General features: G+C 38.2%; 1 protein-coding gene across 2 annotated transcripts in view; it reads right to left on the bottom strand.

Annotated features, from left to right (window-relative positions):
• Positions 1-16,911, bottom strand: part of ralgps2 (Ral GEF with PH domain and SH3 binding motif 2) — a 160,034-nt gene that overhangs the window by 59,889 nt on the left and 83,234 nt on the right. For both annotated transcript variants that reach the window (XM_079831193.1, XM_079831194.1), the window contains exon 9: positions 12,466-12,592. In XM_079831193.1, coding sequence (XP_079687319.1) covers positions 12,466-12,592 — 127 coding nt within the window. The remainder of the gene's footprint in view (positions 1-12,465; positions 12,593-16,911) is intronic.

Here is a 16,911-nt window from a genome sequence, read left to right as displayed (position 1 = left end):
GGACCACAGACGTCTCTTGCGCTTAATATATTCAAATTATGAATACAAAAAACGAATAAAATGTTTGACCAGATGTCACCAATAGGAAGCGGTCTCAGAATTGGCTTACTTTTTGGGATGTTTTTATCTTAAAAGTACACATACACACACACTAGGGGTGTAACGGTACACAAAACTGACGGTTCGGTACGTACCTCGGTTTTGAAGTCACAGTTCGGAATTCGCAGTTTTAAAAAAATTGCTTTTTATTTATTTTTTTATTAAACAGTGGTTTACTGAACAAATTGTGTCTGTCTTTAAATTAATTAAAGTATAACTAAAAGTTTCTTAAAGATAATGCTGTAAACTATATAGGGAGCCCTTACTTGCAAATTATTACTATAATATTAAAGGTTAACAACAGAGCCCAAACTATGAGCCTATATTCAGCTGATATTCATGTTTAGATATAGGATAATCAACACTCAAATAACACATTGTGTGCAAACATGTAAACTTCACATATGGCAGTTTTTGCTTTAACTCCTTAATAAAATTTAATTATAAAATTATGTTTTTTCTCCAGTTCGTTGTTGAAATATAATCATTTATACACAGTGACTGTCATACATTAAATAATATATATATATATATATATATATATATATATATATATATATATATATATATATATATATATATATATATATATATATATATATATATATATATATATTTATATTTATATTTATTAGGGATGCAACAATACAGTTAGTCCACGGTTCAATACATACCTCGGGTTTTAACCACGTTTTTCAGTTCAGTTCGGTTCTGATGGCTTGTTACATCAATTTTTTGTTATTCTATTCTTAGGCGACAGGAACAGCAAGAGGTTAAGGACAAAAAATACTTTTTTATTGCAATACTGTTTCTTTATTTTACTTAAAAGACTTGAAAAACCTTACTTAAACTTAAAACTTTACTTTAAAAAAACCCTTGTACACATTCCTAGTGTATTGTAAAATATAAAATATAAAGATTTACACTGGCAGCTCAGAGCTGTACAGCAGCATTTAAGTATGAAATTGAATGAATAAATGTAAAAATAAAACACTACATAGACTTCGCTATAAAATATACATTGATTCATATTAAAGCTTTACTGTATTAGTTTTTCAGTCAAGAGCAATGAGTGATTTTCTCTGTCTTTTGTTGTTGTATTAACATTAAAGGAATAGTTCACTCAAAAATGAAAATTCTGTCATCGAGAAATGAATACAGGTTTGGAAAAATATTAGAGTGAGTAAATAATGACTGTCCCTTTAAGGACAGCGTGTTCACTACTGCACTGCTGTCAATTTAAGACCTCGGTGAATCTAATATACAGTCACACGCGATTTTACTTTCACTTTAGACATAACCAACTGTGTTTATGTTAACCTTGTGTGTATTTGACAGTATTAGCGCAGTAAGACTACTTAGTTCAGTAATCACGTGTTTGACAGGCTTTTAGTGCACGCGCTCAGCGCATGTTTAAGCTGAATGAAACCGTGCAAGGCTTTAAAGCGCATGCAAATAATGAACTTTCTTGATTGTGAATATCTATAGTGTTCCGTGAGTATAACTCTACCACTAACGTGTGATGTGAATGTATGTCGCGTTGTTCAGTATTGGGATGGAGGCAAATTATGGAATTTGTAGAAAAATAATTAATTCAATGCTAAACCGAAAAAAAACGCAATTCACAAGCGCGTATTGAACCGGGAATGCCGTACCGACGGTTCAATATTATATTGAGAATTAATGCATCCCTAATATATATATATATGGCCGTGGTGGTGGCTTAGCTGTAATTCATAGACAATCATTGGAGCTGTCTTTTCTCCCTTTGCCCACAGTGTCATCATTTGAATACCTTGCTTTTAAATGTAAACACCCTTTTTCTTTGACAATACTCCTTATTTATCGGCCTCCCAAAACAAATTCTGTTTTTATCACTGAGATGCATGACTTTCTTACAACTCTCTGCTCTACTTCTGCCAACATTTTAATATTAGGAGATTTTAATATTCATGTTGATACCCCCTCCTGCCATCTGACAGATGAGTTTCTGCAATTATTGGACTGCTTCAATCTCCAACAGCATGTGGATGTCCCCACTCATTCAAGGGGGCACACTCTGGACTTGGTCATTTCCAACTCTCCTCATATTAGAAACCTCTTGGTGTATGATCTGGGTGTGTCTGACCACCAGGCCATCTCAATGGAGCTGCCACGCCCCTCTTCCCATACCAATGGTACTCGTCAAATTTGCTTCAGAAACCTGAAAAATATTAACCAAGACACTCTAGCTGTTGACCTCCAGCAACTCTCCTCTGCTGATCTCTCCTCAGTCACGGACTCGGTTGACTTCTACAACCAATCTCTGAGCAGCATTCTGGATCTTCACGCCCCTGTCAGAACTAGAATGGTCACCTTCTCGCGCTCAGCCTCCTGGTTCACAGATGAACTCTGGAAGATGAAGACGGCTGGGCGTGTACTTGAGAGGCGTCTCAAGCTTTCAGGACTCACTGTTCATAGGCTAGCTTATAGAGAACATCAGAAGGCATACGCAAGGTCATTGAGAGATGCTCAGTCGCAGTTCTACTCTTGCATCATTAACAATAACCCTGGAAACTCCAAGAAACTTTTCTCCACTATAAATCACATCCTCAAACCGCAAACTCACTCTTTTTCAGAAGCCACAGAAGAGAGGTGCAATATGTTCATGACCTTTTTTAGGAACAAAGTAGACAACATCCACTTTCACCTTTCTAGCACCTCCGCTCTGCCTGTCCCGACTGTCGATCCACAGCCTGGGACTTTCCAACATCTCTGCTGCTTCTCCATCATCACACAGCGCGAGGTTGAGGACATCATTAGAAAGATGAAACCATCCACCTGTGCACTGGATCCTTTTCCCACAGCCGTGGTCAAATCTAACCTCTGTGTCTTAAGTCCCCTTATAAACAAGATCATTAATCATTCCCTCCAGGCTGGCCATGTTCCTTCATCACTCAAAACTGCTATCATCAGACCACTTCTTAAAAAACCCACTTTAGACCCAGATATTACTGACAACTACAGACCCATCTCCAACCTTACATTCCTCTCTAAGGTGCTGGAAAAAGTTGTTGCTGCACAGCTTCAGGTCCATTTAAAACATAACAATCTGTATGAGAAATTTCAGTCTGGTTTCCGCACAGGACACAGCTTTGGTCAGGGTCACAAACGACCTTTTGATGGCGGCAGATGCTGGTTCCCCATCCCTTCTCATCCTCCTGGACTTATCTGCAGCTTTCAATACGGTTGATCATAAGATCCTCCTTCACCGCTTACATTCCACCATCGGGCTCTCTGACTCTGTCCACAACTGGTTTTCATCCTATCTCACTGGGAGAACTGAATATGTTGCGTTGGGAGAAGCTACATCCCTGTCTCACAGCGTCAACTGCGGTGTCCCTCAAGGCTCAGTGCTCGGCCCCATCCTGTTCATCCTCTACATGCTCCCCCTTGGCCGTGTCATCAGCCGGCATGGGATTTCTTTTCACTGCTATGCTGATGACACTCAACTTTACCTTAGGACAAATTCTTCCCCCTCTGCTGACCTCACTCCATCCACTTTGATCACTTGCCTTGATGAGATAAAGGCGTGGATGAAGCAAAACTTTCTGCAGCTAAACAGCTCCAAGACTGAAGCAATCCTAGTCGGCACTCCACTTCAGGTCCGGAAATCCGTTATCACCAGCATTGCTTTCTCTGATCAGGACATTCCACTTTCCACATCAGTCACCAACCTGGGGGTCAGAATGGAATCCCAACTTACTTTTGAAGCTCACATCAAACATCTGTGTAAGACCTCCTTTTTCCACCTCAGAAACATTGCCAAACTTCGTCCCTTACTAACACTGGCAGATGCGGAGAAGCTTGTCCACGCCTTTGTCTCCTCCAGGCTGGACTACTGCAATGCGCTTCTTATCGGGATCCCTGGCAAAAATCTCCAGAAGCTGCAGTGTATTCAGAACAGCGCTGCTAGGATCCTGATGAGGGTGCGCAAATGCGACCATATCACCCCCATTCTCAAATCACTCCACTGGCTTCCTGTCTCACTTAGGATTGAATATAAGATCTCCCTCCTCACTCATCAGTGCATCCATGGTGACGCACCCACCTATCTAAAGGAACTCCTCACCACACAAACATCCACACGTAACCTCCGGTCTGTTTCAACATGTCTTCTTAAAACTCCCACGACCAAACTCTGTACTATGGGAGATCGGGCCTTCTGCTCAGCAGCCCCTCGTCTGTGGAATGCTCTCCCTGACAACTTGCGGATCCCACAGACTGTTGATGTTTTTAAATGTGGTCTTAAAACCCACCTTTTTAGCAGAGCTTTTGATTAATTTGTTACTTTATTTTTCAGTTTTATTTATTCTTATTTATTTAAATCTGTAGCACTTTGAGATTTTGTTTAATGTAAAGTGCGTTACAAATAAAATGTATTATATATATATATATATATATAGATAGATAGATAGATAGATAGTGCATATATTTAGCGAAAGAGTTGATTTCTCTAGTGAATTAACAGCTGTGGACACTGAATGACTTCTGACTCTGAGGTAAATGATGCTGCATGACATTGTTTACAAGCTGTCTGACGTCTTTCCGCGATTTAAACACTGATTGAGTGATTATATGACATATTATACGTTTCAGTAAGTGTTATTCTCAACGTACCTTAAGATTTTAATTCATGTTTATTCTTCTGGAAGAGATGATCGCGTTCACTTGCGCGCGCCGCGGCCGCTTGAATTGACGCGCCTATACAGTGATCAGTCCTCACATTAAAGAGCGTCAAACCGGCATTAATCGTTCGAATTTCGTGATAAAATGGACTAAATACTTATTATGTTCGAGTGGGAACTAGGATTGAAGTGTGTTCCGCGCTTAAAACAAGCCAACTGTTAAAGATTGCATTGGGAACCGTTCGGTACACACGCGGACCGAACCGAAAGCCCTGTGCCGAAACGGTTCGGTACGAATACGTGTACCATTACACCCCTAACACACACACACTCTCCAGACAATGGTTTAGATCAGTGAATATTCACAAGCCTCACAGACTCAGTCCAAGCACACACACACACACACACACACACACACACACACACACACACACACACACACACACACACACACACACACACACACACACACACACACACACACACACACACACACACACACACACACACACACACACACACACACACACACACACACACACACACACACACACACACACACACACACACACACACACCTATGTGCATCCATCTGGAAGCCTCAATCTGATCCAGTGTTTTCAGTAGGGAAATCCTGTTATTACAAAACACACAAACCATTTGGACACTGACCCAATCCTTTACCTCATCTTCCTCTCAAAAGCCTTTCAGCCAGTTTTTCACAGTCAGACTGAGATGAAGCCGTCTGGACGTGCTCAGAGCCCACCCGCCACCTGAGCGCTTTCATAACACACCACAAATCACTGACTCTGATTGCCAAAGCAGAAGTGAAAAGACCAAAGGGAAAATTCACCGACAATGAGTTAGGGTCGCTTCTATACATAGTCTGTGTAGCTTTAGCACCAGACTCACTAAAAGAATTCTGAAGATTAGACATAGTTTGCATGGGACAACACATCTTGCAACCCAGTGCTAGGTTGTGGAAGATACAGATGAAGACTTATGATTTGGCATACTTCGCCGGGACTGCACAAAATCACTATCCCACTGCAATTCAAGCACCTTCACTAGATCCTGTGACGCCCATCGTCAGCTACTCACAATTCAAGAAAACAAGTTAATCTTTATAGCAAAAAAATTCATTATTAAATAAACATATATGTGTCACACTTGGTTGCTGTTAGTAATCGCACGACGAACAGGTGTAGAGCTAATTAATAAACGAGGAACTAAACAAAACTGAACATAATCGTTACAATATGACAAGTATTATATATTAGATGGCATATGTACACCGATCAGGCATAACATTATGACAGGTGAAGTGAATAACACTGATTATCTCTTCATCACGACACCTGTTAGTGGGTAGGATATATTAGGCAGCGAGTGTACATTTTATTCTCAAAGTTGATGTGTTAGAAGCAGGAAAAATCTGCAAGTTTAAGGTTGAGCGAGTTTGACAAAGGCCAAATTGTGATGGCTAGAAGACTGGGTCAGCACATCTCCAAAACTGCAGCTCTTGGATCTCAATCAAATCGAGCATCTGTGGGATTTGCTGAACAAACAAGTCTGATCCATGGAGGCCCCACCTCGCAACTTACAGGACTTAAAGGATCTGCTGCTAACATCTTGGTGCCCGATACCACAGCAAACCAATTAATTATACCTTGATACCACAGAAATACCAAACCTCGAGAGAAATGGACGTTTCATACAGATTACATAATCAGAGAATATTTGTTTTCAATTTGAATTGGTTAATTTAAAAGTAGACATTTCAAGTAGACATTGCTCATGTCTGTGAGGCAAGTATACGCCGAGTTTCGGTTCATTTTTGTAACGTGCACCCTTTTTTTTATTTTATTTCATTTTATAAAAGCAAGTTTGGTTGTTATTTTGAGTGTACGCCAATAAAAGTAGACCCTTTACAGCCCTAGTTCATATAAATATGTATCTTGCAAAAAGAAGTCTTGATTCCTTCCTCAGTCTTTTCACTCTTCTACCTCATTGGCTTCTTCTTTGTGTTTTTAGTGCACTTCCACTGTTCACTGTTCTGGGTGAGCAAACAAAACAGCCAAACAAAATGCTAAACAAAACCAAACAAAATGGGAATCAAGCTCAGCATCCCCTACATAGGATTCAGGAAACAAATTTTTTCTTTACAAAATAGGCATTATTACATGATCATGTAATATATGAAACTTTTATGGGATGAGTTCCGAACAATAACAGCTACCCTGCAGTATACAGTCACCGTAACATAAAATCACGGTTATCCAAGATTTCTGTCATACTGCCCACCCCTAAATTATACTGTTGTCAGGTGACAGGCAGGTTCTGCAAACATCTATGGAAAAGACACTTAATCGGTAAGCAGAACAGATGGACAGGGTGAAAGAACATTCAGCGGGTCAAAAGGATGAGTAGAGCGGCCAAGTCTGAGAACACAAGAGATCATCCAGTTTTATGCCTCAAATTCCTCTATCTTTTCTTTGAGCAAACTTACAAGGAGAGTGACTGGCAGTTCTTTAATGCAGTTTAGATCTCATGTTGTACAAGAGTGCAGTATTTTCCTCTCAGCCTTCCAAAGAGCTAGGGAGTCCTCCAGCCCTGTACCAAACACACCAGGGCACACACATGTAAGCACACAGTCAGTCAGTCCTGGTTCTGTTCATTTAAAGTTTAGTTATGGGATAGTTCGCCCAAAACCAAAAATTCTACCATCATTTAATCCTCATATCATTCCAAACCTGTATGACTTTCTTTCCTCAGCAGAACTTGTAAGATATTTTGAGAAGTGTCTGATTTGTTTTGTTTTGACCATTCAATGAAAGTCATTGGTGTCCAAAACAAAATTGGACCCTATTGACTTGAAAAAATTAACCCAAAACCCGAAAATCTAGCCTGACGTTGTCATACTCAGATTCTAGTCAGAATGAGTTTGATATTGCTCCATTGGGCTATGATTATGGGGCGTGTTTCAACCGAACCAGGAAAGAAATGCCTCTGCACTCAATTGGATAGACCTACAACCAATCAGAGCAATCGAGTAAGTGACGTATGTTGAGCGACGCAGTTGTCAACAGAACTCAACTGCACGCACGCTGGAAGAAGTAGAAGAAGTGTAAACGATTTTTGCCGGTGTTGTAAAAAGAATGTAAGGATACACAGAGTACTTACCAACACAATCATCATTTTTAATGAGAAATAGTAAAGGTGAACGCATATACGAACAAGTTCTCCGTTTAGGATTAGAACTCGACAAGACCCAATAACTCTCTGGTGATGTGGATGATTACGTTACTGTTGATCATCTGTCCATCATCGTATAAAGCCCGCCCTAACAATTTGATTGGTCCAAACAGCTCTGGTTCGAGCATAGTTGCGCCACAACTGATCAAGTCCAGACCGAACTTCCCGACCTCAAATGTTGTGGGCGGGGCTAAGTTCGGCTGGCATCCAGACTACCGAAAATCCCTTATCCCTTAAAAAATAAATCCTTTAAATAATTTAATTAGTCATTTAATTAAAGTGTTTCCGGTCAAAAATTACCAGCATTTTAAACTCTTTGTCATTATGCTATATTATCGCCAAATATTGGTTTCAACTTTCTCAACTTTCTTTCAATTAGCAAAGGGTTTGTATTTCATTTCGGAAATTATTAATCGTAGGCCTCATTCATCTAGGCTTATGTGTTTGAGTGAAAAAAGTCCACTTAAGCTTAAAAGCTTAAACAAACAAAAAACAACTGAGGCGCATAAACTCAGTTCAATGAAGACTATGATCAATCAGTTCCAAAAAGAAATACAAGACCTGTCCTACTTGAAAGAAACAAGTTGAGAAAAGATTGAATCCAATATTTGCCAATAAGATAGCATAACGAGAGATTTATAAATAGGGCGGGACGATAAAACGACAACGATAATTATCACGATATAATTTTCCTCGTTAAGCGATAAAAAGAGTTCAATAAATGTTTGATATAATGATTATTTTGCAAAAGCGGCTCTCTCTATCTCGGTCCTGCGACCACTAAACAGCGCTGTGAGATTCAGCGAGAAGTGCTTGAATTCAGCAAAGAACACAAATGTATCTCTGATTTAAACTAGTTTAAAGCCAGACAAAACTGGGCTAAAAACAGGAGAAACACTGTGTGCAACGATAAAGTCAGAAGGCTTTTCAATCTATAAATCACCATTTACCATGGATTTACTGTAGTAGCACTAATTGCACCATGGTATTCATATTGAATGTTATTATTTTATTAATGTAGACATGTATAGGTCTTAATCCATAGGAATTGAGTGCCCTAAATTAAATCTTTTCTATTCAGCGATCATGTACTAAACCTCTCAATTCCTATGGATTAGTTTTTACGATTTCTTTATGAACTTTTTGATTCAAAGTGGTTGTTGCGTAGCTGTCAATGGAATGGAGGGACCGAAAATCTCTCAGATTTCATTAAAAATATCTTAATTTGTGTTCCGAAGATGAATGAAAGTCTTATGGGTTTGGAAAGACATGAGGTTGAGAAATTAAATGACCATTTTTGGGTGAACTATCCCTTTAACTCTTTCCCCGCCAAACACAGAATTTTCCGTTATTTGTGAGAAAACGCTTCCCTGCCAAACACAGAATTTTCTGTGTTTCCACTGTTATACGCTAGGGGTCGCTATTACGCATCTTCTTAATGAGCACAGAATCTCCTGATCAAAACACAGACGAGGAAGACGCAAAGAACCAAGCGATTCTATATAAGCAGATGCATATGTGCAAAACTGCCTAATGTTACTGAATGAAATGTCGACCCAGAACGAGCTATAGGACTGTGCAAGTATTAGGGGTGTTGATGGACTCTCTACTCCATCTGTGTTTGATCATCTTTCTCAATCTGATCTGGATGTAGTCTTTGACAAAAACGTGATTTTCTCAGCTTTTTGTTCAAAATATTGCTTTTTTATGAAACCTACCCATATATAAGTGTTGATAAAAAAGGAATGCATGAAGCTAGAATAAAACGTTTTGTTGTTGTTGTTTAAAGGGGCTATATGTAACTTTTTCCCCAAAATAAACGTAACAATAGCCTTTTTATTTTACCATTTATGACTCAAACATCTCCTGATGAGCATACTGACACGTTGTCAGCTCACAGTGGGTGCACCTATAAGCCTGTATCCTATTTTTCCTATTTTCTGGCGGGTCGTCTTTTCCCGCGCTGTCTGCGGATGTGACGTCACCACCGCTGCGAGAGCGAGCAGAAAATGAGAGCAGTTCTGTTTTTTGGCCACAGGTGTCAGTCGCGAGTTTAGATTTCAGAAAAACGCATATAGCCCCTTTAAAAGCAGAGGGTCTGCTCTTTCTTTTGATATATTGCATGCTCAGATATTCATACAACAAAATATTCTATGGCCCATTATATTTTTGTGAAGACTATCAAAAACCCTGCCGGTGGCTGGCAACGGTGGCGGGTAGAGTTAAAGTAACTAGTACCCAGGCAGTATTCAATCAGCTCCTGTAAGCTTCTGTATGAACAGAACACTTAGAGTCACAACTAAGATGGTAAACACAGTTGTCAATCCATGAACACTACCCGAGGGAACGCAGCCTAAGAGAACTACAGAGCATATTTTTTTCACCCTTCCTTTCGGTCACAAGTCAGTTGAATATCAACACATTGGAGAGAGGCAGAGCAAAGGACAGAGCGATCATACTTTGTGAATATCTCTCACACTATGACAGCACACCAGCTCTGATTTACTCTTTCCTCACTTATACGGTCTCATAATGAAGCATAGCAATGAGAACTGTGCCAAAAAGATAAAAGAAATAACACTTGTCTGAGAAGAATTTGATGAAAGTCAAGTAAAGAGCCCAAACACACATTTTTCAGGTCACTCAAATGAAATGTTTTCCAATTCGCTCAAGACACAGTTTGTGCTGCCAGTAAAAAAAAAAAAAAAAGAAGACAAGTAAAAGAAAAACACTGCAAAATGGGGAAAAGGTTTTAGCTTTAACTGATGCATGTGTAGCTAATGGCTCAGCAGCGTCTCCCATTGCCTATCTGAATAAAGCAGGACAGAGTTCAGATGATGATGTAACTCCAACACGTAGATACAGGGCATAACTGCTAATAATGATGCCAGTCTTATATAAGAGCATTATAAGTATGGCACTGAGCAACAGAAATGCATGTAATGGAGCGTGTAAGTGCATGAGTGAACATGTTTTGATAACCTTGTAGGGATGAAATTTCCACTAAAGCATCTTTACTCTACAAAGACAGCATGCTGCTGCAAACTTTTTAATTTAGCATAAATATTAAATAATATAATGATAACTTTTTATTTTAAACATTGATAAGAAATGTTTCTTGAGCAGCAACTCATAATTCTGAAGGATCATGTGACTGAAAATTCAGCTTTGCATCACAGCAGTAAATAACATTTTAAAACATTAAAATAGAAAGCATTTTTAAATTGTAATATTTCTATGGTTTCTGATTGGATTACATTCGCCCGCTGGTCATTTAGTTACCGTGTTATATCTTAGCTTTATATATTGCTTTCCTGTGTTCTCCTGCATTCCTTTGCATTCCTTGAATATTATTGTAATTGCTATAATAAGTACACAGTATGTACATATGGAGCAGGACTGTAAAATGAAGTGCGGTTACACTTTATTTTACGGTGACCTTGTTACAGTGTAATTATATGTTGAAGTACTGAGTAATATTAATTAACAACATGTACTCACTATAGAGTTAGGGTAGCATTAGGGTTTGTTGTATAATTTACTTTTATTACTATGGTAAGTACATGTAACAAGATATGTAACAAGAACAATGTAAAATAGTGTTACCTAAAATGCTACAAGACTTATTCTAGTAATGTGCGATTTTTGCAACAAAGCGTGTGTGTGTATATAAAGTTGCACCAAACTAGTAATTTGCGAATTGATCTGTTTAGATCGAGTTTCCAGTTAACTGAATTCACAAGTTTGAATCAAAATGAGCCAATAACTGGGATATCCTCGGAGTCTGAGTGCATGTGCGGCCGATGGCACAAAATGTAAGTTGCAAATGGAGTAAGTTGCAAAATATTTTAATAGAGCATCTGTACTTGATATTTGTGTTTCGTCCACCACTGCATATATAGATGCACACACTTTTTTTTTTATTGCTTTAACTTATATTCACTTCCTTAAGTAAAAATGTTATTATCGAGTTCTGTTAATTTCTTGCACCCTTTACTTGTCTCACTCACGCTTTTCTCTTCTTCAAAACTGCAATAAAACTATTTTTTGAAATGGAGCCTAATGTTTTCTCTGCCTGTCAATCATTTTGCACAATTAAGAAAAATTAATTACACATTTAATTAATTGTATGTCAACGTATCAATTTTGACAGCACAGAAATAATAATCACACAAACAATAAAACACGCTCGAATTTTCAACCCGGTTGTTTAGTACAAATCGTCCGCTAGGCATCCCTAAACCTTTGAGACTAATTAAACAAGAATAAATGGTTTTAAATGGGATCATTTAATAAAAAATTTCAAAATGTCTGCAAGACATGAGGTGTGTGTGAAGTTGTATTTATAATTGCATTATATTATTACGGACAACAGATTGGAAAAGAACCTCCCCACAAGGTTATGTTTGTGTGTGTTCAAAAGAGAGAGCAAAGAAAAAAATACCCAGATACGGGATGCAGGACGTCATGCTCTGGCTGCTGATATAATCTCTCAAGCGTTTATAGTTGTCTTCTTTAGACATAAGATACTCCAGCCTCTCAAACGTGGCCTTGTCCTTCCGACTTAAAAGCTGTGGGGAAGAGAGCAAGAAAGAGAGATCACACTTGTGACAAAAACAATAAACATGTTCTTTTACAGGTCTAGGACTACCTTTCTAGCTTGAACAATGTATATTTCAAAGGAATAATCTGTTTGTGTGTTTTATCAAGTCTGTGTGCGTTTCTAGACATGCAAACCTTTAGTAAATCATCTAAATGAACTCAAAACTATCCAGTCTCTAACAACAAATCACAAGAGCGCCAATGTTTAGTATCTGTGCTCATCATCTATCATAATCATTCACAGTTAACATGTTTTTTTGTTTTCCATTCATCAACCACTTGGCAGAGCAAACGTAAATGTCGGGAAGGGTGTAAAATATCTCCACCTAACCAAAACAAAAGGGGAAAAAAATAAACGAAAACTAATGTTTAGTGTTTTGTAATGTTCTTTGCAAAAACAAAAGCATGGGAAACAAAGACAGAAAAGGGAGATATGATTAAATAAGAGCTCTATAAACAAAGGAAAATTTGATATCGCAGAAATTAAATCCAGAGTCCTGCACAGGAAATTCAAACAAACTTAACCAAATTAAGAGCTACCTGATGTGACCTCTCACGCAAACACTCTCAAAAAACCCTTCTGCAGGTCCGTGTGAGGATGAAGCTACTGCAAATGTCCCCAGAAGAATAGCAAAACCTCTTTGCAGGAAGTTTGTGATGGGACTAAGGCTTTTAAAACAGATGCAGGAAAAAATGAGGGTGCATCATCTCACTCTCCAAATAAGCACCCTATCGAGTCGCAGTGCAGAATTCCTCTGTCTCACAAAAACAATTAATTGATGACAGAGGAGACTAGTCACCGTACCGTTTGAATACTGCATGAATTCCTCCGGCATTTCAGTCACTGGTTTTGACATTATCGGTGTGTGACACAAAGACCATTTGAAATCCGTTTTGAGCAGCCAGACAGTGCAGACTGTCCAGGCGCATCTCTAAAAATCTGATTGGAAAGCACATCCAAATTTAGTTTGAATCAGATTTTGAAAAAAAAAAAAAAAAAAAGTCATGCGTTTTTTGTTGTTGTTCTGGAAATATGCACAAAAAAATATATATATTTGAACATAGCCTAAATGTCTTAATTTATTATTAATTCATTAATTTATACTGTAATTAAATTCATTTAATCATTTTATACTGTAAGTTTGAATGAGCAGACCAAAAATTCATCACACTGAAGATATGGGATTCAAAATCTAATTTAAACTTGTAAATTTAAAACATTATACATGATAACATTATGCCATGAAATTAATTATAAATATTTCAGATTATGCACTATTCTTAGTCAAGTTTTTATTCACTCCTTCCTTGCCCTGTTCTGTTATTGACAAAGTGAAAGATTGCAAAATGTCCTGTCTACAGTCGGTTTCTATCCAATTTGCCCCTAAACAGTAAAATGGTGTGAATAAATGACAAAAGAAAAGTATCACAAAAGAAATCTGCCCTCTATATGAACTCAGATTAGATTTAACAAACCCCAAGTCAAGTCAAGTCAGCTATCAGCTTTTCACAATATAGATTGTTTCAAAGCAGCTTTACAGTGATAATAGGAACTTAATGGAAGAGAGATTGTTTTGGCTGTACATCAGCTCTAGAAAAAAGTTATTGTCCAACTAAAGTACGTTTTTGATTGATTAATTTCCGTTGTAAATAATCATTATTTATTTACTTTGGGACCACTTACACGACACCATTTTCAACCAAAAAAAGAAAACTCTCAATGCGTTCCGGCCATTCATCCGCACGGCAACAGTGCCCAGGGGCTAGAGAAAGCAAACCCCAAAACAGGTTTTGAAATAGTTTTGAAACGATACGTTAACATCTTTGTGTAAACTTAAACGTAAAAAAAAAACATGAATCTGTGAGAACGATGACGGCATGCATGTAAGCATTACGTGTTTAGTCTATAAGCAAGCACGTTTGAGTACCGTATGTGCACAGGCGCGTAGTTTTTCTTTACAAAATGACCAAATTACTTGTCTGCATTGCATTGCCGATAATTTCGATAAGGTTTTCATCTGTACAGAGGGAAAGTGAAGTGTTAAAATGACAGTACTTTAATGGGAGCAACATACAGACACAACATTTATTTGCGTTCAAGCAAATAAAGTATTTATCAATACTTATTTTGTTTCCAAACTTGCATTTTCACAACATTTGAGGAACTGAAAAAAAATAAATAAAAAAAAAAGAAAGAGAAAAGAACAAACAAATATTGTGTCGACACTTGCAAAATTTTATCGGAAATCATCATTTCCATCAGCTGCATTGGTAAACAATATAAAACTCTAAACCTTTTAACAAACCCCCCCCCAAAAAACCTGGCTATTGATCACATAAATTCATGTGTACAAATTTCCGTTTTACCACTGAAGCACAAGATGTTCTTTGGATCATTCTCGAATCATGCTGGATAATGCAATTTATAATGAAAAATGGTTTTATTAATTCACAAAAATTGCCAAACAGAAGTATGTTGAAACTTTTGGAGCTCACGACAGGAGGCCATGTCTGAAGAAAGCTATTCTGAGAAGTCATGGAAAACCGGTCTGACAGAAAAAGTGGGGGAGAGGAATATTCCAGTTATATAAAAACCTGAAAATGTTACACTAGAGACAGGATTGAAGAGGAGGATGCTGGCTGTGACTGAAGACAAGAAATATTTCCAAAGGAGAGACAGATACATAGAGCTGTTGGATAGCCTGATCCCACGGTAACCATAGTTCTCCTCAAAATACCAATAAATACTGCTTGCACATGCAAAAGTTACCACCACAGTGCAAGGATGTTGTTGGTAGCCGAGGCATTGTTATGTGGCTTCTAAAATGTTCAGAATTGCATGTTTTGCAAGAGTGTTCTTGGTGGCTGCCAGGGCATTACTATGCGGTTTGTAACATCTTCTGAATGGCTTTAGTGCATTCTATGAGGTTGCTAGGGTGTTCCAGGTGGTGGTTTCTTACTGGCCCAGGCACAACAGTACTATTTAACCTCTTAACTTGCCCCCCTATTTTTGAGAATTTTCTGAAAACGACATACCCAAATAAAAATGTCTGCAGCTCTTAAACCCTATGGTCTATATATTCATAAATCTGGTCTTACACCGTGTCCTAACTACACGCGCCGCGACACGCGGTAAAAGGTATCTTTTCCATGTTAATTAGAGTTTTTGTCCTAACCAGCCGTGACGGCGACACACTATGAATCTATTTTAGAAACGCTTTCTATTTCAGCGACGTCGCAGCTGGAACAACAACACAAAACATAACCTCAGGTAATGTTTATGTGCTTTATTTAGTGTTAAAAACGTGTAATGTGACTTTGAATATCATTTAGTGCTCCCAGCTTTGTAACGTAACTTAGTCGTACTAAAAGCAACAATGGATAATTCACCTCTCTGGTGCCGTGCCGCGAGAGTCTGCCCACATGCTGTTCTGATTTGTCGCACCTCGTGCGTCTGGTGTGGACAGACAAGTTGCTTGTCGCTGGAATCTTATGGCGTCGCGTGTAGTTAGGACACGTGTTATTTTAAACTAGACATTTGAAATTTTGTTACCCAAGAGTAGTAATAACTCAAAGTAGTATAGGAACAGAGTAAAACAAGGTAGAATATACATGTTAGTGACTATGTAAGTGATTCACATTTTTTTTAAATTTAAATTCACTTTAATGTTAAAGGCCTGAAAATAACCTAAATATAAAACTGAATGTCTGATCATGTTTTGATTCAAATTTGGATGATCCTCTCCAAAATGTAGCTTCTGTAAGCTTTTATGTCAAGAAAAGTCTAGGCGTCCTTTCAAAAAGGCCATTTATTTCCGAACATTAAATAAACTGCAATAAACTGCTAATTACAATGGATATACAGCTATTGAAAAACTAAAGCAACTATTTACAGAATTTACAAAGTGTAAAAAAACTAATTTAGATGATAAGAAGTGTTAGTGTGTGCGTAAACTGACAGACGTGCGCCGGTGTGAATGGAAACATAAGCACGAGTAGTATTCACCAATACTGCTTACATAAAATTGTGCAAGATGACGCCTTTTGATTGGTTACTACGTCCATCCATCAAAACATTGCTGGGAAGGGCATTGGCTAGGCATTGACTGGCTTTATCCAACGAAAACCATGGGTGCTATGATTGACATAGATATCCATAATAAAGGCTAGATGTCTTACGGCGGAGTCTCTAACGTCATCACCGGCGGCCATCTTGTCACAGGCAGGGCTCTGAGGTACCTGATGTAAGGCGAGTGCTCTGCATGAACACAAATACTCTTATCTCACT

The sequence above is a fragment of the Gobio gobio genome (genome assembly GCF_949357685.1).
Source record: "Gobio gobio genome assembly, chromosome: 12".
Lineage (NCBI taxonomy): Eukaryota > Metazoa > Chordata > Actinopteri > Cypriniformes > Gobionidae > Gobio > Gobio gobio.
This window is presented reverse-complemented; position numbering and strand designations above follow the sequence as displayed.